General features: G+C 44.2%; 1 protein-coding gene across 1 annotated transcript in view; it reads right to left on the bottom strand.

The window, feature by feature from the left end:
* The window catches only part of dnah3 (dynein axonemal heavy chain 3), a 186252-nt gene that overhangs the window by 140247 nt on the left and 23374 nt on the right, over positions 1-22631 (bottom strand). Inside the window, exons 8-14 of the mRNA XM_078239899.1 lie at positions 19373-19568; positions 18374-18553; positions 16615-16751; positions 14902-15007; positions 11857-12035; positions 4145-4329; positions 1381-1504 (exon numbers count right to left, since the gene is read on the bottom strand). Of these exons, the coding sequence (XP_078096025.1) occupies positions 1381-1504; positions 4145-4329; positions 11857-12035; positions 14902-15007; positions 16615-16751; positions 18374-18553; positions 19373-19568 (1107 nt within the window). The remainder of the gene's footprint in view (positions 1-1380; positions 1505-4144; positions 4330-11856; positions 12036-14901; positions 15008-16614; positions 16752-18373; positions 18554-19372; positions 19569-22631) is intronic.

Below are 22631 nucleotides of genomic sequence, written 5' to 3'. Positions count from 1 at the left end.
CCAATAAAGACCAAAGTACAGTTTGCCTTCTTAACTAATTGTTGGATCTGCTTGCTGGCTTGCGTGATTTTTTTCTTTATTTATTAATTGTGGGACATGGGTGTTGCTGGCTGGCCAGCATCTATTACCCATCCCTAGTTGCACTAGAATACCCAAGTCCCTCTGTACTTCACTCACTTGCAGCCTCTCTCCATTTAGATAATAATCTGCCTTTTGATACCTCCTCCAAAATGCATGACCTCACACTTCCTCACACTAAACTCCATTTGCCAGGTTTTCGCTCAGTCACAATATCCTCATCACAACCTGCCCTTCCATCTATCTTTGTATCATTGGCAAATTTGGAAACCTTACATTCTGTTCCTTCCTCCAGGTCATTAGAGAACAATTGCGGGTCAAGAACTAATCCCTATGGTCCTCCACTAGTTACATCTTTCCACTCTGAAAAGGACCCATTCATTCCAATTTTCTGTTTTCTATCTGACAGCCAGTTTTCAATCCGTACTAACGCATTTCCTCCAATTACATAGGCTTTTACTTTCTGCACAAGCCTCTTATGCAGCAGCTTTCAAATGCCTTTTGGAAATCTAATTACACTACATCTACAGGTTCCCCTCTATCTAATCTCTCTGTTAACATTCTCAAAGAATTCGAGCAAATTTGTCAAACATGATTTATCTTTCAAGAAACCATACGGACGAGGTTTAATTATATTCAGCTTTCCGAAATGATTAGCTATTTACTCTTTGATTAGCCATAGAATAGAATAGAAGTTTCATAGAATCCCTATAGTGCAGAAGGAGGCCATTCGGACCATCTAGCCCGCACCGACAACAATCCCACCCAGGCCCCATCCCCATAACTCCATGCATTTACCTTGCTAGCCCCCTGACACTAAGGGACAATTTATCATGGCCAATCAACCTAACCTGCACATCTTTGGAGTGTGAGAGGAAACTGGAGCATCTGGAGGAAACTCATGCAGACAAGGGGGGAACGTACAAACTCCACACAGACAGTCACCCAAGGCCAGAATGGAGCCTGGGTCCCTGGTACTGTGAAGCAGCAGTGCTAACCACAGTGCTGCCCCCCAGCATCTTGCCAGTAGTCGATGTCAAACTAACTGGCCTATAGTTCTCTACCTTCTGCCTTTCTCCCTTTTTGAACAAGGGAGTCACATTGCTGTTTTCCAACCTTCTGGTACCCTCCCTGAATTTAGCCAGATATGAAAAATTTCAACCAATGGGTCCACTATCCCTGCAGCCACTTCCATTCTAGGTTTTATTGGCACTTTTCCCTGTTACCTTGCTACAATGTCACCTCACAGAGGATAACTCTTTATTTCCCAAGTATAAGTAAGAAATGTTTACAAATACAGACCGGTTCCTCAAATCCTCTTCTACGTCATCTCTCTTGTTCAGCAGCCGGTCCCGATGTAAATCCAGCATCAGTACAATTTGTTCTGGCCAGTTGAAGACCTGACTGTTCAGCCTTAGATCATCATCTTTAAGATAAATAAAAATCTAACAATCAGAAAAGGGTCAACCAAAACACAACCAGGAAAAAGTCACAGAGCTGAAAAGAGGCCATTCAGCCCATCGTGTCTGCATGGGCTAAGAAAAGAAACAAGTCCGTCATTTCAATCCCACTTTCCAGCAGCTGGTCTGTATCACCTGATGAAGGAGCAGCACTCAGAAAGCTTGTGAATCACAGAATCATAGAAACCCTACAGTGCAACAAGAGGCCATTCGGCCCATCAAGTCTGCACCACCAGCTATCCCACCTAGGCCCTATCCCCATAACCCCACATATTTCACTCCACTAATCTCTCTAACCTACACATCCTGGAACACGAGGAGCAATTTAGCATGGGCAATGCACCTAACTCATACATCTTTGGACTGTGGGAGGAAACCGGAGCACCCAGAGGAAACCCACGCAGACACGGAGAGAACGTGCAAACTCTACATAGACAGTGACCCAAGCCGGGAATCGAACCCGGGTCCCTGGAGCTGTGAGGCAGCAGTGCTAACCACTGTGCCACGGTGCTGCGCCATGTGAGTTTAAATAAACCAGTTGGAATATAACCTGGTGTCGTCTGACCTCTCGTCTGGTCTGTATCCTTGCAGGTGTCTCAGATGAATGACATTGACTTATACTGGTGTCAGCATCGGGTTTCTGAGACTAAAGTATTAGCCAAAAAGTAGAGGGTCGACATTTTCGTGAGTAATATTTTGGAGGGGTTGAAATCCGCCCTCTCCCATCGTCCCACTATCACAGACTTGCTAGGTCAGAGACTGTGCCAGCCAGTCCCACACCCAAAAGTAGCACAAAAGGGACCAAAATTATCACCTGTTGACATATGGCATGGGTGGCATGGTGGTTAGCACTGCTGCCTCACAGCGCCAGGGGCCCAGGTTCAATTCCAGCCTCAGGTCACTGCCTGTGCGGAGTTTGCACATTCTCCCCCTGTGGGTGGGTTTCCTCCAGGTGCTCTGGTTTCCTCCCACAGTCCAAAGGTGTGCGGGTTAAGTTGATTGGCCATGCTAAATTGACCCGAGTGTCAGGGGATTAGCAGAGTGAATATATGAGGTTGCGAGAATAGGGCTTGGGTGGAATTGTGGTCGGTGCAGACACGATAGGCCGAATGGCCTCCTTCAGCACTGTAGGGATCCTGTGATACGCGGGCATGAGGAGCCTTCAATGGTGTGTTATTCTATCAATCAGTAGGTTTGCACCTGGGGCAAGTTTCACTTCAGCGGCACCAGAGTGGTAAGTATAAAGAGTTTGGGAGTCAAATTATACACAAGATCGGCCGTTACTTCAGTATATACCACATATTCACATCGGCTTGCATGGGTTCTCAAAGCAGCTACTGGAGTGTAGTGTCGAATGTGCAGCTTAACATGGCGAACATTCTGCACCGGCACCATTCCACAAAATCAATGTTCGAGTGGGGGATATTCCAAGTATAAAGGCAGAACTAATTGCCCATCAACTAATAGTGACACAGGATCAGTAACGTATACCTGACCAGGCAGATGGAGATTTAATTTTAACAAGAAACCATATTTGGATAGTGGTACCCAAGGCAGTAGAATTGGAAAAGGCAGCTCTGAAGTGACAGAATGAGTTGAACAAAATGAGGTAGATTTTTATGCCCCTCCCTAAACTGGGGAATCAGGCAGGTTGAAGCACACGCCAGTAAAGGAATCCATCTACCTGCCCACTGTTCCCAGGCACCTGAGAACACCACCACCTGAAAGCTTCACTTTGAGCTACTATATCGCCGTTCCTTCACTACTGCTGGGTCAAAATCCTGAAACTCCCTCCCTAACAGCGCTGTTGGTGTACCAACACCACATGGGCTGCAATGGTTCAAGAAGGTAGCTCACCCACATCTTCTCAAGAGGCAATTAGGGATGGGGTAGAGACAACATATCAATGAGTGAATAAACAAAAAAAAGTTCAATACACCAAAAATCCCTTCTAATACATCGGTGGGCAGAATAACGGTAGATGAAATAAACTGTGGGACATGTAGTGTACTGCATATAGGAAGGGAAATCAGATGAAACACATCTATTTTATTTATTCATGGGACATGGGTTTCGCTGGCTGGCCAGCATTTATTGTCCATCCCTGCTTGCCCAAGGGCAGTTAAGAGTCGCCCACATTGCTGCGGCTCTGGAGTCATTCGGCCTATCGAGTCTGCACCGACCACAATCCCACCCAAGCCCTATTCTCACAACCTCACATATTCACCCTACTAATTGCTGTGGCTCTGGAGCCAGACCAGGTAAGGACAGCAGATTTCCTTTCCTGAAGGGACATTAGTGAACCAGATGGGTTTTTCTGACAATCGACAGTGGTTTCATTGTCATCAGTAGATTCTTAATTCTAGATATTTTTTACTGAATGCAAATTCCACAATCTGCCGCGGCAGGATTCGAACCCAGGTCCCCCAGAACATTAGCTGAGTTTCTGGATTAATAGTCTAGTGATAACATCACTAGGCCACCGCCATGAAACAACTCTAGCCCATGAAACAGCTTTAGAAATGGCTACGTTAATGTAGAATCGATGGCTAAAAGAATGCAAATACTCAAATAATTCTCTAAAAGGAGCCAAACATGTAATTTACCTGATAGTGTGGCATAGTCTAACAAAAAATCCAATCTGTCTGCTGCTTCAAAGATTTCCTCTTTCAGTTTGGTAATAGTCACCTCGTTGGATTTTTTTACAAAACTGTCAAGATCCACCAGCTCTTCTGTGGTCTCAGGTATCTCACTGATCCGATCTGATATTTCTTCGTAGCGATGACAAATACTGGAGAGGAGAAAACAGCATTCTTTACACTTGGCATTAAAAGGTCACATTGTTGTTCCTTTAAATATTAACAAAAAAAACATAAACAGTAGTTAAACTATTTGAAAGTCTTCTTTTCCCATCCTGTGGAGTCCACTTCTTATAAGGACCAAAAATCTGTGGAAGACATTTTTAAAGTAAAGTTTATTTGTTAGTCAAAAGTAGGCTTACATTCACACTGCAATGAAGTTACTGTGAAAATGCTCTAGTCGCCACGCTCCGGCACCTGTTCGGGAGCACTGAGAGAGAGAATTTAGCATGGCCAATTCACCTAACCAGCACATCTTTGGACTGTAGGAGGAAACCGGAGCACCTGGAGGAAACCCATGCCGACACGGGGAGAACGTGCAAACTTCACACAGTCAGTGACCCAAGCTGGGAATTGAACCCAGATCCCTGGCACTGGGGCAGCAGTGCTAACCACCGTGCCACCCACATTTGCTGGAATAATAACAAGTATTTCTACTTCTTTGTATGATTCGTGTTTGGAGTTCTCGTGGTGCAGTGGTTAGTGTCCCTTTCTCTCAGCCAGGGAGTCCCAGGTTCAAGTCCCACTCCAGGACTGTAATGACTTAAGGATATTATTAAACTAGCAAGAGTGCAGAAAAACTTTACTAAGATGCTACCGGGACTTGATGGATTGAGTTATAAGGAGAGGCTGGATAGACTGGGACTCTTTTCCCTGGAGCATAGGAGGTTTAGGGATGATCTTATAGAGGTCTATAAAATAACGAGGGCCATAGATAAGGTAGATAGGCAATTTTTTTCCCCCAAAGGTAAGGGAGTCTAAAACTAGAGGGCATAGGTATAAGGTGAGAGGAGAAATACAAAAGGGTCCAGAGGGGCAATTTTTTCACACAGAGGGTGGTGAGTGTCTGGAACAAGCTGCCAGAGGTAGTAGTAGAGGCGGGTACAATTTTGTCTTTTAAAAAGCATTTAAACAGTTACATGGATAAGATGGGTATAGAGGGATATGGACCAAATGCAGACAATTGGGACTAGCTTAGTGGTAAAAACTGGGCGGCATGGACATAAGACCATAAGACTATAAGACATAGGAGCAGAATTAGGCCACTCGGCCCATCGACACTGTTCCACCATTCAATCATGGCTGATTTTTTTCATCTCATCCCCATTCTCCTGTCTTTTCCCCATAACCCCTGGTCCCCTTATTAATCAAGAACCTATCTATCTCTGTCTTAAAGACATTCAATGACCTGGCCTCCACAGTCTTCTAGGGCAAAGAGTTCCAAAGATTCACCACTCTCAGGCTGAAGAAATTCCTCCTCATCTCTGTTTTAAAGGATCGTCCCTTTAGCCTGAGGTTGTGCCCTCTGGTTCTAGTTTAGTTTTTCCTACCGGTGGAAACATCCTCTCCAAGTCCACTCTATCCAGGCCTCGCAGTATCCTGTAAGTTTCAATAAGGTCCCCCCTCATCCTTCTAAACTCCAACGAGTACAGACCCAGAGTCCTCAACCGTTTCTCATACAACAAGCTCTTCATTCCAGGGATCATTCTTGTGAACCTTCTGTGGACCCTTTCCAAGGCCAGCACATTCTTCTTTAGATCCATCCAAAGATCTGTGGGTTAGGTTGATTGGCCAGGCTAAAAAATTGCCCCTTAGTGTCCTGAGATGCGTAGATTAGAGGGATTAGCGGGTAAATGTGTAGGGATATGGGGGTAGGGCCTGGGTGGGATTGTGGTCGGTGCAGACTCGATGGGCCAGATGGCCTCTTTCTGCACTGTAGGATTTCTATGATTCTATGTTATGGGGACCAAAATGCTCACAATACTCCAAATGGGATCTGACCAGAGCCTTATACAGCCTCAGACGTACATCCCTGCTCTTGTATTCTAGCCCTCTCAACATGAATGCTAACATTGCATTTGCCTTCCTAACTGCCGACTGAACCTGCACGTTAACCTTAAGAGAATCTTGAACAATGACTCCCAAGTCCCTTTGTGTTTCTGATTTCCTAAGCATTTTCCCATTTAGAAAATAGTTTATGCCTCCATTCCTCCTTCCAAAGTGTATAACCTCACACTTTTCCACCTTGTATTCCATCTGCCACTTCTTTGCCCACTCTCCTAGTCTGTCCAAGTCCTTCTGCAGCCCCTCTGTTTCCTCAATACTACCTGTCCCTCCACATATCTTTGTATCATCTGACTTCAGCTCCTTCCTCCAAATCGTTAATGTATATTGTGAAAAGTTATGGTCCCAGCACTGACCCCGGAGGTACACCACTAGGCACCGGCTGCCATCCTGAGAAAGACCTGAGGCGGATGGGCCTTTTTCCATGTTGTAAACCTCTATGACTTCAACGAGGCCCATGAAGTTGGTCTCTTGGAGTATGAGCTCCCTGATTGAGGTCATAATTGCCTGCCCAATCAGGGAACTGATACTCCAAGAGCCCAACCTCATGGGCCTCGTTGAGGTCATTACAACAACTTGATGGCCAAGGAAAGTGTGATCATAACATGGCCAAATAGGTTAAGCATCAACTTGTAAATCCTTTTAATGTACATCAATGGCAGGCGCTAAAAACAGGAGAGATTCCTGGTCAGCCATATGATGGAAAGAAAATTTGAGCTGCTACCATTGCTCCAGACTACAACACGCATAAGAAAAATGCATGTTGCTACTGGAGTGAATTTGGGACCTCCCTCCTTGCCCTATCCCTGGTAGACATCACGGCACTGTGGATCGGAGGAGCCTTTGGGCAGGGAAGTGAAGAAGGCCCCATGACCTGCCGGTGCTCTCTGCAATACAATTATTTCATCACTTCTAAAAAATATCAAGCTATGTGACAAAGGAATTTTCTAGCTCTGCAGTTGGAGACAAGGAAAACACATTGCAGTTTTCATTTGTGATTCTGCTTTGTAATCTGAAAATACATTTCAATAAATGTTTGCTGATGCTTCATCCTGAACCACTTTGTTGGAGTTTTCGTCAGTGGTGGTTTGCTATTTGTGAAAATCCGAAGGACTTGCATGGGGAATCACTGATTGACCTCCCTGTATTTCTTTCGACACCAATCAAGTAAACAAACTCAAATTAACTTAGGGACAAAGTAAAAGGGGCGGCTCCCCAAAAGGAAGGGGGGAACAGCCCGAACCAAAATCAAAGTCGAAAGGAGACTTAAAACGTCAAACCAAAAGGTGATTATCGGGGTCGATAATACACCCCAGCCCCTGCGGCGCCGAGCGGCCGCGGAAGGCGTCAACCGCGCCCGTGGACACCGCATGCTCCCTCTCCAGAGACACCTGGCCGCGAATGTAGCCGCGGTAGAGAGGCAGACAGTCGGGATAGACGGCCCCGTCGATCGCCCGCTGCCTGGACCTATTGATGGCGCGTCTCGCCAGGCCCAGGAGCAGGTTACCTCCCTGTAGGATTGTTGAATATGAACTCCCTGGAGATTGGTAATTAACTAACCAGGTGGAGCTCATATACAAAGCTCTGTATAAAGCAGGCCCCTGAGTGGGTCCATTGTGCCTTTTGTCTTGATTGGGACCTGTTGTATTCACCACAGGCTTGTGGTTTTTCTTTACTTTATTTTGTGCAATAAAGCAGTGTTCCTTTACAGCAGATAACTCCTGGAGTTGTTATACCATTGCCTTCCAATCTCCAGGGCAGGGCAGGGCAAGAAGGCAGATCCCAAGTCTACCTCATCCGAGCATGAATCAAACTTGCGCGGTTGGCACAAAACTGAACCATACAATAGCTATATAGTCAACTGAACTAACTGGTCCCCTTTAGGAAAAGTATAGGTTCACCCAGACTACGGCCGGAATCTTACCACAGTTCAGACCAGCGGGATTTTCCCATCCTGCCGCAGTGAATGGAGATTTGTTTGGCCGCCAAATTCTTCGACCTCGCTGCAGCGGGAGTGTGGCATGAATGGCAGGTAAGATCAAACCCTACTTTGGCATTGTTAATCAAGGATAGTTTAACGGCTGCGGAAAGGCACTTCGTGGGGGATCTGCACACTGAGGTAATATGGGCTGAAGTTAGAAATAGGAAAGGAGCGGTCACGTTGCTAGGAGTTTACTATAGGCCCCCAAATAGTAATAGAGATGTGGAGGAAGAAATTGCTAAGCAGATTATGGATATGTGTGGGGGTCACAGGGTAGTTGTCATGGGGGACTTTAACTTTCCAAATATTGATTGGAACCTTTGTAGGTCAAATAGTTTGGATGGGGCAGTTTTTGTGCAGTGTGTGCGGGAGGGTTTCCTGACACAATATGTGGATGGGCCGACTAGAGGTGAGGCCACATTGGATTTGGTACTGGGAAATGAACCGGGCCAAGTGTTAGATTTGGTTGTGGGAGAGCAATTTGGAGATAGTGACCACAATTCGGTGTCTTTTGTTATTGCAATGGAGAGGGATAGGGCCGTACGGCAGGGCAAGGTTTACAATTGGGGGAGGGGTAATTATGATGCGATTAGGCAAGAATTAGGGGGCATAAGTTGGGAACAGAAACTGTCAGAGAAAGGAACTAATTAAAAGTGGAACTTTTTCAAGGAACAAATACTGGATGTCCTTGATAGGTATGTCCCTGTCAGGCAGGGAGGAAATGGCCGAGTGAGGGAACCATGGTTCACAAAAGAGGTGGAATGTCTTGTGAAAAGGAAGAGGGAAGCTTATGTAGGGATGAGGAAACAAGGTTCAGATGGCTCGATTGAGGGTTACAAGTTAGCAAGGAATGAGCTGAAAAAGGGGCTTAGGAGAGCTAGGAGGGGACATGAGAAGTCCTTGGTGGGTCGGATCAAGGAAAACCACAAGGCTTTTTACTCTTATGTGAGGAATAAAAGAATGACCAGGGTGAGGTTAGGGCCGGTCAAGGACAGTAGTGGGAACTTGTGTATGGAGTCAGTAGAGATAGGCGAGGTGATGAATGAATACTTTTCTTCAGTGTTCACCAAGGAGAGGGGCCATGTTTTTGAGGAAGAGAAGGTGTTACAGGCTAATAGGCTGGAGGAAATAGATGTTCGGAGGGAGGATGTCTTGGCAGTTTTGAATAAACTGAAGGTCGATAAGTCCCCTGGGCCTGATGAAATGTATCCTAGGATTCTGTGGGAGGCAAGGGATGAGATTGCAGAGCCTTTGGCGTTGATCTTTGGGTCCTCGCTGTCCACGGGGATGGTGCCAGAGGACTGGAGAATGGCGAATGTTGTTCCTCTGTTTAAGAAAGGGAATAGAAATGACCCTGGTAATTATAGATCGGTTAGTCTTACTTCGGTGGTTGGTAAATTGATGGAAAGGGTCCTTAGGGATGGGATTTACGACCATTTAGAAAGATGCGGATTAATCCGAGATAGTCAGCACGGATTCGTGAAGGGCAAGTCGTGCCTCACAAATTTGATAGAATTTTTTGAGGAGGTAACTAAGTGTGTTGATGAAGGTAGGGCAGTTGATGTCATATACATGGATTTTAGTAAGGCGTTTGATAAGGTCCCCCATGGTCGGCTTATGATGAAACTGAGGAGGTGTGGGATAGAGGGAAAGTTGGCCGATTGGATAGGTAACTGGCTGTCTGACCGAAGACAGAGGGTGGTGGTGGATGGAAAATTTTCGGATTGGAGGCAGGTTGCTAGCGGTGTGCCGCAGGGATCAGTGCTTGGTCCTCTGCTCTTTGTGATTTTTATTAATGACTTAGAGGAGGGGGCTGAAGGGTGGATCAGTAAATTTGCTGATGACACCAAGATTGGTGGAGTAGTGGATGAGGTGGAGGGCTGTTGTAGGCTGCAAAGAGACATAGATAGGATGCAAAGCTGGGCTGAAAAATGGCAAATGGAGTTTAACCCTGATAAATGTGAGGTGATTCATTTTGGTAGGACAAATTTAAATGTGGATTACAGGGTCAAAGGTAGGGTTCTGAAGACTGTGGAGGAACAGAGAGATCTTGGGGTCCATATCCACAGATCTCTAAAGGTTGCCAGTCAAGTGGATAGAGCTGTGAAGAAGGCCTATAGTGTGTTAGCTTTTATTAACAGGGGGTTGGAGTTTAAGAGCCGTGGGGTTATGCTGCAACTGTACAGGACCTTGGTGAGACCACATTTGGAATATTGTGTGCAGTTCTGGTCACCTCACTATAAGAAGGATGTGGAAGCGCTGGAAAGAGTGCAGAGGAGATTTACCAGGATGCTGCCTGGTTTGGAGGGTAGGTCATATGAGGAAAGGTTGAGGGAGCTAGGGCTGTTCTCTCTGGAGCGGAGGAGGCTGAGGGGAGACTTAATAGAGGTGTATAAAATGATGAAGGGGATAGATAGAGTGAACGTTCAAAGACTATTTCCTCGGGTGGATGGAGCTATTACAAGGGGGCATAACTATAGGGTTCGTGGTGGGAGATACAGGACGGATATCAGAGGTAGGTTCTTTACGCAGAGAGTGGTTGGGGTGTGGAATGGACTGCCTGCAGTGATAGTGGAGTCAGACACTTTAGAAACATTTAAGCGGTTATTGGATAGGCACATGGAGCACACCAGGATGATAGGGAGTGGGATAGCTTGATCTTGGTTTCAGATAAAGCTCGGCACAACATCGTGGGCCGAAGGGCCTGTTCTGTGCTGTACTGTTCTATGTTCTATGTTATGCAATGCACTATGTTAGAGTGCTAGACCAGAACCCCAAGGCACATTATGAAGCTAGGCTAGACCTCAACAATTTTTCGATTTTGGCATAAATGTGAGGAAAGAATGATTCGCCTCAGGACTAATTCCACTGACACATTAGGATCTAATAAAAGTCAACCATATTGCTGTACTTCTGGAGTCATATGTAGGCCAGACCAGGTAAGGATGGTAGGTTCCCTTCCCTAGGGTATTAGTGAACCAGATGGCGTTTTATGAGAATCGACAATTCATGGTGGTCATCAGCGTTTTAATTCCAGATTTTTATTGAATTCAAATTTCATCATCTGCTGTGGTGAGATTCGAACCTGAGTCCCCAAAGCATTAAGCTCAAGGGGCCCTTTAGTTTGTGAATCTGTGGAATTCCCTGCCCAGTGAAGCAGTTGAGGCTACCTCATTGAATGGTTTTAAGGCAAGGATAGATAAATTTTTAAACACTAAAGGAATTAAGGGTTATGGTGAGCGGGCGGGTAAGTGGAGCTGAGTCCACGAAAAGATCAGCCATGATCTTATTGAATGGCGGAGCAGGCTCGAAGGGCCAGATGGCCCGCTCCTGCTCCTAGTTCTTATGTTCTTATGTTTTACTGGTGGCAATCAGGTTTCTCATTCCTTCCCCTCTAGCAGGCCATGTGAATATTGCAAGCTGTCCCAGAGGTGGTGGGATCAAGTGCCGCCCTCCTGTAACACAATTTTCAAATCGCAGCCCCGTCATTCCCCCCCCCCACTGGTAATTGAAAGTCCAGCCCTGGGGGCCTCTGAAATTTACTCACATGCAATTTATACAGTTACACCTTCTTCAAATGCAGTCAGTCACGACCGTGTGAAAAGCCAAGTGAGAAATTCAGCTGTTACTGTACCTCATGTTGAGATTCCGATTTTCCTTCACCACTGACTCAATTAAAGTTTCCTTCAGCTTCATACTGCGAGCACAGAGGTCTGCATTCAGGCTGACAGCATCCAGGCAAAACATAGCAAGTGGCACTGTGATGTGCATTAAAGCTATTTCATCGCACAACTTCTGCAAGCCCTCTATTTTCTAGCAGCAAGAGACAGTAGTTAGCGAAAGTGTATGACATTCATAGAATCATACAGTGCAGAAGGAGGCCATTCGGCCCTTCGCATCTGCATCAACCACAATCCCATCCAGGTCCTATCACGTAACCTCATGTATTTACCCGAGCTAGTCCCCCTGACACTAAGGGCAATTTAGCATGGCCGATCAACCTAAGGTAAGAGGGGAAAGGTTCAGTGGAGATGTGGAGAGTAGTGGGGGCCTGAAATGCACTGCCAAGTGAGGTGGTTGAGGCAGACACGTTAGCCACATTTAAGGCTTATCTGGATAGACACATGAACAGGTGGGGTATAGAGAGATACAGGGCCTAGATAGGACAACGTGATCGGGGCAGGCTTGGAGGAGCGAAGAGCCTGTTCCTGTGTTGTACTGTTCTTTGTTCTTCTTTGTTCTTTGTTCCAACTCGCACATCTTTGGAGAGTGGAAGGAAACCAGAGCACCTGGAGGAAACCCACGCAGACATGGGGAGAATGTGCAGAGTCCAGACAGTGACCCAAGCCAAGAATCAAACCCAGGTCTCTGGCATTGTGAGGCAGCAGTGCTAATCACAGTGCCACTGTGCCACCCATTCTCTCAAATTCCAGCTCAGGGTTTGGGGATGAGGTCAGTATATGGCGCCTGTACGGGTACACTGAGGGAGAATTTAGCATGGCCAATGGACCTAACCAGCACGTCTTTCAGACTGTGGAAGGAAACCGGAGCACCCAGAGGAAACCCACGCAGACACGGAGAGAACATGCAGACTCCACGCAGACAGTAACCCAAGCCGGAAATCCAACCAGGTCCCTAGAGCTGTGAGGTAGCAGTGCTAACCACTGTGCCACCCTTGGTAGTAGTATTCAACAAACAACAAATATTACAAGTTGATATATAACATCAAATATTGAACATTGCCCAATGAAGCAGTCTGGCAGATTATCTGCGCCCAGGAACACTTCAAAATCTGACCATTAGGATGTACACAGAAGCAATTTGGGAAACTCATCCACTGATCCTGCCCCACCCTTTCTCAGGTGGAAAAGCATTTCATTTCCATTTGTGCCCCACAGCCCATGACCTAGCCAACATTGTAAATCAGTTAGCCTGATTCTCCAAGTTAAAGAAACCCAAAAATAAAGGGCGGGATTTTCCTGCTGCATTCGTCCCAAAACCGGAAAATCCTGCCTGAGGTCAACAGACCTTTATATGGTCCGCTCCCCCCACCACCCCCCACTCCAATCCCCTCCCCCCCCCCACCCCTCCCACTACCACCACCACCACCCCCACCCCCCCTCCCACCATCCCCAACCATGATTCCGGTGCTGGGCAGGATGGGAAAATTCCACCTAAAGTCTCATTCTGGACTAAGCCGATGGATGCAGGTGACATCAGCACTTGCTGTTTGCACTGGTTCATTCCCTACATTTTAGAATGCATTGGAATTCAGCAAATGTAACTCCACTATTCAAGACGGGAGGGAGAAAGAAAAGAGGGAACTGCAGGCCAGTTAGCCCGTCATTGGTAAAATACTAGAACCTATTTTTAGCAGGTCTTCACAATACATTTAGAAAATCATAGTATGACCAGACAAAATCAACATGGTTTTACAAAACAGAAATCGTGTTTGGCAAGTTTATTAGGGGTGGCACAGTGGCACAGTGGTTAGCACTGCTTCCTCACAGCGCCAGGGAGCTGGGGTTCAATTCTGGTCTCAGATGACTGTGTAGAGTTTGCACATTCTCCCCATGTCTGCATTGGTTTCCTCCGGGTGCTCCAGTTTCCTCCCGCATTCCAAAGATGTGCGGATTAGGTGGATTGGCCATGCTCAATTGCCCCTTAGTGTCAGGGATTAGCAGGCTAATTACGTGGGGTTACGGGGACAAAGCTGGGGCTTTGACAAAGGATCATCGAAACGTCAGCTCTTTTCTCTCCTTACAGATGCTGCCAGACCTGCTGAAATTTTCCAGCATTTTCTCTTTTGGTTTCAAATTCCAGCATCCACAGTAATTTGCTTTTATTCTTATGTGTCCATTTTACTATGTGTTTTTTTTCTGGGAGTCTCCTTGTTCCCAGTTCAGTTGATTTGCAAGGTTAATCACTTGAGAGTGAGTAAAAAAAAACAAGAAACCTGCTCCTCTTTCGTCTGAAATGCGGGAATATACAAAACACTTGCAAACTCATCATTGCTGCATCCTGTCTAATGTCACTCTGAATGTCAGAGAGCGCAGAAGATCGGGTGTGTGCAGTGTAACCCAGCCACGTATCATTGGCTTACTTACTGATAAGCCTCTCAGGGTTTGGTTCACGCTAACAGAGCGATACAGGGCTGACGTTGGTTCATGTCTCCCTGCTATCACCCCAATGAGATATATTGGATTCTGTTCTGCTTATCCTCATTGTTTGACCAAAACTGAGACAATGCTCTTGTCAAATGACATAAGGAGACACCAAACCACAGAAGGGAGCGGTGCAGGTATGATTTTATCCATCTATACTGTTCCGTGCATTAGATGCAAATTGTATAGAAGAACAAGAGTCAAGTCAAACTAAATCCTGCCGAATTTCTAAAGTATTTTCTAAAACAGAAACCCATAAATGTATATGTACCCAGTTACATGGGTACGATGGGTATAGAGGGATATGGGCCAAACGCCGGCAATTAGGACTAGCTTAGGGGTTAAAAAAAGGGGCGGCATGGACAAGTTGGGCCGAAGGGCCTGTTTCCATGCTGTAAACCTCTATGACTCTAAATAGAATATTTGTTGGCTCTGTTTTTGGAATAAACTATGAGCTGAAACCATGTAAGAAGCTACATATTTACAGAGGTTTCAAACAGGAGCAATATATTTACCGTTATGAATGCATCCATTGAATGTTTTTCTGACAAAAAGGTAGTAATTTCTTGTTCTGATTTGTTGTTCAGAAGATCATTGTATATTTTATACACATTGAGGTAGCTAAAAGAAAGAGAAAATAAAATATTTAGAGTACATAATAAAAGTTATGTAGAGTTAAATATGGTGAAGTAAGCTTGTATTTTACATGGCATAATGGGATCACAGAAGGGAAAGATACAGATATGATATTACATCTATGTGCTTAAATATTTCAAATTCAGACAGACTACTTTGTGTTGTTCCATACAGATATCCCTCATTTAGCACGGTTAATATAGTCCTAAATAAAACTGTGTACTAAATGAAAAATGTGCTATCCAATGAGAAAACATTTAATAAGGGTAAGTTACATCCTGATCTGTAATTTCTACTTTATAAACCTATTGACTGCCTCGAATCATACCAGCCCAAACATCCTCTTACTAATAACTTACTAACACTTAACATAGCGATAATTAAACATTCCATCACTACATCTCCACAAGTAAGTCTTAACATGGCGATAGTTAAATATTCCATGACACCTTGTGATGATAGTAGGCAGTTGCTATAGATATATATATATATCTTTTATGTTTAAGGGCACTGTTTACAAATTCGGCTCTATTCTGCAGGCAGTCAGTGTATCTGGAAAACATTTGGCTCAGATGCTGGGAGAGCAGGATAATTACTTATTTTAGCCATGTAGTGTTTACTTGAGATCAAGCTAGTGGACTTTTGTTTATAGATGGAGATTTCACCTGGGTTTTTGATTAAAGGACTGGAATGTGGGTTTAGGTATGCAGGGTCATGTGATGATGTGATTAATGGGGGAGCTAGGTCTAGCGCAGAGAAATAACTTTTCTGGCCGGGATTTGTTTGAAGACAGAATTCTACAAGCTGTTCTGAAACACATTTTCCCCTTAAAAGCTTCAAGACTGTCTACACTCATTATAGCAAGTACGACTACGTGTGCTAACTGTATTTAAAGTGGCATTTTAAGTCTGTAAGAGGAATGTCGCTTATTTGGAACAGAAACAATGATACGTTAGAAATTTAACTTGTTTCCTTCCATTTTTATATATTGTTCAACTGTTAATAGTTAACTTGCTTAATTTGTTATAATTATAGTTAAATTGTGTTATTGAGTCATGGAGTCATAAAGGCATGGAAACAGGCCCTTCGGCCCAACTTGTCCATGCGCCCTTTTTTTGTAAACCCCTAAGCTAATCCCAATTGCCCGCATTTGGCCCATATCCCTCTATACCCATCTTACCTATATAACTGTCTAAATGCATTTTAAAGGACAAAATTGTACCCGCCTCTACTACTACCTCTGGCAGCTTATTCTAGACACTCACCACCCTCTGTGTGAAAAAATTGCCCCTCTGGACACTTTTGCATCTCTCCCCTATAACCTATGCCCTCTAGTTTTAGACTTCCCTACCTTTGGGAAAAGATATTTGAACCCGGGTCCCTGGCGCTATAAGGCAGCAGTGCTAACCACTGTGCCACCATGCCACCCCAAGCAGGGCAAGCCTTGTCCAATGGCAATAATGTGGGGCTCTCGCCAATTCTCCAGCCGGTGGGCGAGACCCTGTCATTAATGTTAAATTCCGCCCATATCGTTAATAACGGTGGACTATTTGTCTTGTTTTCAAATATACAAACAAATAATGCGGGTTTACCTTTGTGGCCCAATGATATTCGCACTAAAGATTTCATGTGTTTTGCCGATAATTTCACTGACTAATAATTCCTCTTCTTTGACTGTGTGAATGGTGAGATTTCTCTCTCTAATGTCTGGAAAAAGTTCACACTCCACCTGTCACAGAAAACAAAAATAATGCACCAACAACTTAGTCTGATGTCATGAACATTGTCTATCATCATTAAAATGTTGAACAGCCCTGTTATTCCTGATGACAGATCACAAGCAAAAAGGGGAAAGGGTTTTTTTAAAAACACAATGAGCAAATCTTCCTTGTAATGACTTCAATCGAGCCATTGAGGTTGGCCTATTGGAATATGAACTCACTGATTAAGGATCTAATTGGTGGGCCAATCAGAGAGTCTTTGCCTTGTACTTAACCAGGAGTGTCAGTTCCTCTGACACCCATAAGACCATAAGACCTAGAAACGGAATTAGGCCACTCAGCCCATCAAGGCTGCTCCGCCATTCAATCATGGCTGATATTTTTCTCATCCCCATTCTCCTGCCTTTTCCTCATTACCCCTGATCCCCTTATTAATCAAGAACCTATCTATCTCTGTCTTAAAGACACTCAATGACCTGGCCTCCACAGCCTTCTGTGGCAAAGAGTTCCACAGATTAACTACTCTTTGGCTGAAGAAATTCCTCCTCATCTCTGTTTTAAAGAATCATCCCTTTAGCCTGAGGTTGTGCCCTCTGGTTCTAGTTTTTCCTACCAGTGGAAACATCCTCTTCACATCCACTCTATCCAGGCGTTGCAGTATCCTGTAAGTTTCAATAAGATACCCCCCTCATCCTTCTAGGTGCCAACGAGTACAGACACAGGGTCCTCAACCGTTCCTCATATGACAAGCTCTTCATTCCAGGGATCATTCTTGTGAACCTCCTTTGGACTCTTTCCAATGCCAGCACATCCTTCCTTAGATATGGGGCCCAAAACTGCTCACAATACTCCAAGTGGGGTTTGACCAGAGCCTTATACAGCCTCAAAAGTACAATCCTGCTCTTGTATTTTAACACCCTGAGGTAGACTGCTAACTACAAGCACCCTGTGTACTGCTGTTAGAGTTGTAAATAAAGGGATTTTGGTGAAGGGACTTCTGCCTCCGAAGACTTATTACATCCCTGCAACTGACTACTAAACAGTTTGACACTGGAATAGAAGAGATTATCTGTCTCCTCTCTCTGGCTGATAGTGTTGGGAGAACCCAAAGGTTGAAAAGGCTACAAAAAAGGACAAGTTTCTAAGAACTGGTGTAACAGTCCAAGGGAAAATTAGAGGGGAAAAAGCATTCCTACTTTGTACAACAGAGGCTAATTTCCAGTGTGATTAATTTTCAATGTGAAATGGCATAGCTGCTGCTTTGCCCATGTGAAAGACCAGTGCTCACCCCACTCATTCCGAGAGTATGATTTCACTGTTACATTGGTGATTCCCCAACTTTCCGGAAGTCATTTCATCTTCATTGGTCTTTACTCACCAAGACAAGATCTTCCCTGCTGTCAAACCTTCAATGCACCATGGGAACAGCTTATGCAGCTGTAGCATTGGACCATCGGTGAGGTACAAGAGGATCAGCCACACAAACACACATTTTAATCTCTTGTATCTGTACACAAACAGCAAAAGCTGTATATCTAAGAAGTAGGAACAGGAGTCGATTCACCAGACAGAGAATCGAGCACATTATTAGCTTCTTTAAACAAAACCAAGGACTAAGATCGTTAGATACCTTAATAATCCCATCGGAGCTTTTAAGAATTTCCTTGAAGCAGCGATCAATTAGATCCCAGCACTCATCCAGACTTGGTTCAAAAATGATTTTAGGTTCTTCCACTTTCAGTTTGAGGATCATGATTTGTGGCCTAACATATCGCATCTCATTGTATTCTTCTCCAAAATCGTTTCCATCCTGTCAGTAGCAATAATTGCCGTTACCAAAGGCCTGTACTAGCATCTGCAAAAGATATTGCTAGCGCTTCCCGGGAAAATGCATTTTTTGATTAAGTTTTCGAAACCTAATAAGTTTACAAAGAAACTACTTATTGCCTCGTAATTTTTAGGGTGTTACCACCCTATTTACGCAGGCGGGAAACCAGAGAGTCTTTCGCTACAGCTTTGCATCATATCTGGTTATTCCTGACTGAAGTTCTCTTTATGCCTCTGGGTCGCTGTGGAGATGTGCCACGCATTCCACCCACATAGTTGAATGACCTTTTAATCAAAGGATTAGATACACACTGACTCATGACCCCGCAAATGCCAGTGTTGACAAACAATAGTCTGTATTTAGGAGTAAAGATAGGCATCAAGATATTGCACTATGCATCTTTTAGCTGCAGTACATCAATCTTCTAGTATAAATGCAAATTCTTCTTCAAATATTAGATTTAAATTCATGGCAATCCCCTAAAGGGAGGATAGGGTTCAGTCTCATTTATACAGTGAGCAGCTGAAAATGTACTTGCTGTGATGTCAAATTACAAACAGAACCACAAAGAAACTACTTATTTAATGTAGAGTTTCACCAGACTATCAAAGCTGAACAGTATAGCATTTGTTACAATTATATACTTTACACATAATATGACCTAAATAGACAAATATGACTATAACACTACGCCTGTTCAGCTGAACAAAACCATCCCTAATATTTGTTCAGTAAATTGTGTATTTTAATGCCCATTAATTCATGCATATCTCACGTAATTCAAGAAAATTTCTATAGTACCTTGTGTACGGTAAAAAAAGCGAGGAGATCCTCCAGAGAGTTGACAACGTGCTCCCTGAGTTGCAAAGACATGATAGCAGCAGCACATGAAAAGAATTCTCTAACCCGTTGAGTGGAATCGCAATCGTTCTGCGGCACCAGGTGCATCCACTTCTCTTTGTGAGTAAGGAAGAGAGAAGCACAGGTTGGAACCCACCTACAAGCACAAATTAACCAGTTTGTTTAAGCTCCAAGGCAAAGGAATGACTGTATGTCCCCCACAGACACTGAATTCTCGAAAGAGCGCAAGCAAATTCCCGATTAAATAAAGTCTTGATTAACTTCTCTTCCGGAAAGCTCAGACAAACCAATCCCTAGGGCTCTGTCTGGTAAGGTTTCAACAGAGGCTCAAGCCAACTTCATGGTCAAGCCACACTAAAGTAAGAGTGAGCTTCGATGGGCAGCTCACAGGTTGGATGGTGCAATCGAACGGCTCTTCCATGACAAGAATTAGCAATTTCATCTAAAGGAAAAGCTAGGTTTTTAAAATTCATTCGTGGGACATGGGCATCGCTGGCTGGCCAGCATTTATTGCCCATCCCTAGTTGCCCTTGAACTGAGTGTCTCACTCGGCCAAATCAGAGAGCAGTTAAGAGTCAACCACTCTGGCTCTGGAGTAACATATAGGCCAGACCAGGTAAGGATGGCAGATTTCCTTCCCTAAAAGACATTAGTGAACCAGATGGGTTTTTCCATCAATCGACGGAATGGTCATCAGTAGATTCTTAATTCCAGATATTTTTGATTGAACTCAAATTCCACTATCTACCATGGTGGGATTCGAACCCGGATCCCCAGAACATTAGCTGCTGTCAATCAGAGCAGTGGAAGGACAGGAGAGATGAGGACCGTGAATTGCACAAGCAGCAGCTTGTCCTTTCCTCCTGCTGATCCCACAAAAACATTTGAAACTTCTCACCTTCAGTATTTTTGTTGTGGTCACCAGTGGCCTTTTTGAGTCTTTGAGTCATAGAGGTTTACAGCATGGAAACAGATCCTTCAGCCCAACTTGTCCATATTGCCCAGTTTTTATCATTAAGCTAGTCCCAGTTGCCCAAGTTTGGCCCATATCTCTCTATACCCATCTTACCAATTAACTGTCTAAATGCTTTTTAAAAGGCAAAATTGTACCCGCCTCTACTACTACCTCTGCCAGCTTGTTCCAGACATTCATCACCCTCTGAGTGTCAAAATTGCCCCTCTGGACCCTTTTGTATCTCTCCCCTCTCACCTTAAACCTATGCCCTCTAGTTTTATACTCGCCTACCTTTGGGAAAAGATATTGACTATCTAGCTGATCTATGCCTCTCATTATTTTATAGATCTTTATAAGATCACCCCTCAGCCTCCTATGCTCCAGGGAAAAAAGTCCCAGTCTATCCAGCCTCTCCTTATAACTCAAACCATCAAGTCCCAGTAGCATCCTAGTAAATCTTTTCTGCACTCATTCTAGTTTAACAATATCCTTTCTATAATAGGGTAACCAGTGATCCTACTGCCCCATGTGCAGTGTCAATGGTGGGCCCTGCGTGTTCCAGCCTCAACGCTGCATTGTGTTCCATTGCTTGATTGGCAAGAATTAATGAAGTTCCTGCCTATATCTAGCGTGATCCTCGGATGCCTACATCCAAAACTACTCTAAAATTGTGGCAAACTGTACCTTGGCAACAGAGTGGCAAGTCCTCCACTGTGACTTTGGCCATTATATAACCCTTCACCCAACAGGAAATGGGGGAGGTACCAGGAGCAAAATTAGCCCCATTGCAAACTCCCTTTATTTTACATTTCAAGCCATGGAAATTTTTCAATCACTCTGCGACAATTATTAACAGCCAGCCAAGTCTGATGGGGTGCAAGTCTCCAATATCTGTTGGCTGCAAAACGTCAGATTAAATGAGTCTGATCATTCTCACAGCATTTTAAAAACATTTTCATGGGTTATGAGTGTCTCTGGCAAAGCCGGCATTTGTTGTCAATCCCTCATTGCCCTTGAGGAGAGCAATTAAGAGTCAATCACATTGCTGTTGGTCTGAAATCATGATGTGGAGATGCCAGCGTTGGACTGGGGTGGGTACAGTAAGAAGTCTCACAACACCAGGTTAAAGTCCAATAGGTTTATTTGGTAGCACGAGCTCTCGGAGCTTGAGGAAGGAGCAACACTCTGAGAGCTTGTGCTACCAAATAAACCTGTTGGACTTTAACCTGGTGTTGTGAGGCTTCTTACCGGACTGGAGTCACACATCAGCCAGACCTTTAATCACACTTTGTTTTGATGTTTTAAATTTCCTTTTTTGATTTGATTTGATTTGATTTATTATTGTCACATGTATTAGTATACAGTGAAAAGTACTGTTTCTTGCACAGACAAAGCATATCGTTCAGAGAGAAGGAAAGGAGAGTGCAGAATGTAGTGTTACAGTCACAGCGAGGGTGTAGAGAAAGATCAACTTAGTGTGAGGTAGGTCCGTTCAAAAGTCTGATGGCAGCAGGGAAGAAGCTGTTCTTGAGTCGGTTGGTACGTGACCTCAGACTTTTGTATCTTTTTCCTGAAGGAAGAAGGTGGAAGAGAGAATGTCCGGGGTGCGTGGGGTCCTTAATTATGCTGGCATAATTTGACATTCTGTTCACTTTGATGTAGTATCCCTTTAAGAAATTGAATTTTTAATTTATCCCACGATTAACGAAAAGAAGCAAATAGGTTACACCAGATAAGAATGGAAACTTTCCTTCCCTAAAGGACATTAGTGAGTCAGATGGGTTTTTACCAACAATCGATGGTAGTTTCATGGTAACAATTACTGGGGCTAGCTTTCAATTCCAGATTTCTTTTATTAATTAAATTTTATTAATTGAATTTACATCCCATCAGCTACCATGGTGAGATTTGAACCCTTGGCCCCAAAGTAAAAGCCTGTGATTACTAGTTCAGTGCCATTACACCATCATCCTGCCCGGTTTTCCCTGCTAGTGTGAGTTTATAATAAAGAATCTGCCGGCCAAGGCAACAGCTATTGCAGAAAACAAAAAGATTACAAGGTTCCAGTCAGGGTTTACTTTTGCATTTGGGGTAATAGTATAATTTCAGGCAAAATAGAAGGAACTTTAACTGATCATTCACTTCACCACAACTACATGAGGATGATACTAGATTGGTAATGTTAAAAAAAAGTTTTTATTTCGCTGGGACCCCTTACCTCAAAAAGCCCCAAGAGTCATCAAT

The sequence above is a fragment of the Mustelus asterias genome, chromosome 23, assembly GCF_964213995.1.
Source record: "Mustelus asterias chromosome 23, sMusAst1.hap1.1, whole genome shotgun sequence".
Lineage (NCBI taxonomy): Eukaryota > Metazoa > Chordata > Chondrichthyes > Carcharhiniformes > Triakidae > Mustelus > Mustelus asterias.
The sequence above is the reverse complement of the archived record's forward strand: the minus strand, read 5'-3'. Positions and strand labels throughout refer to the sequence as shown.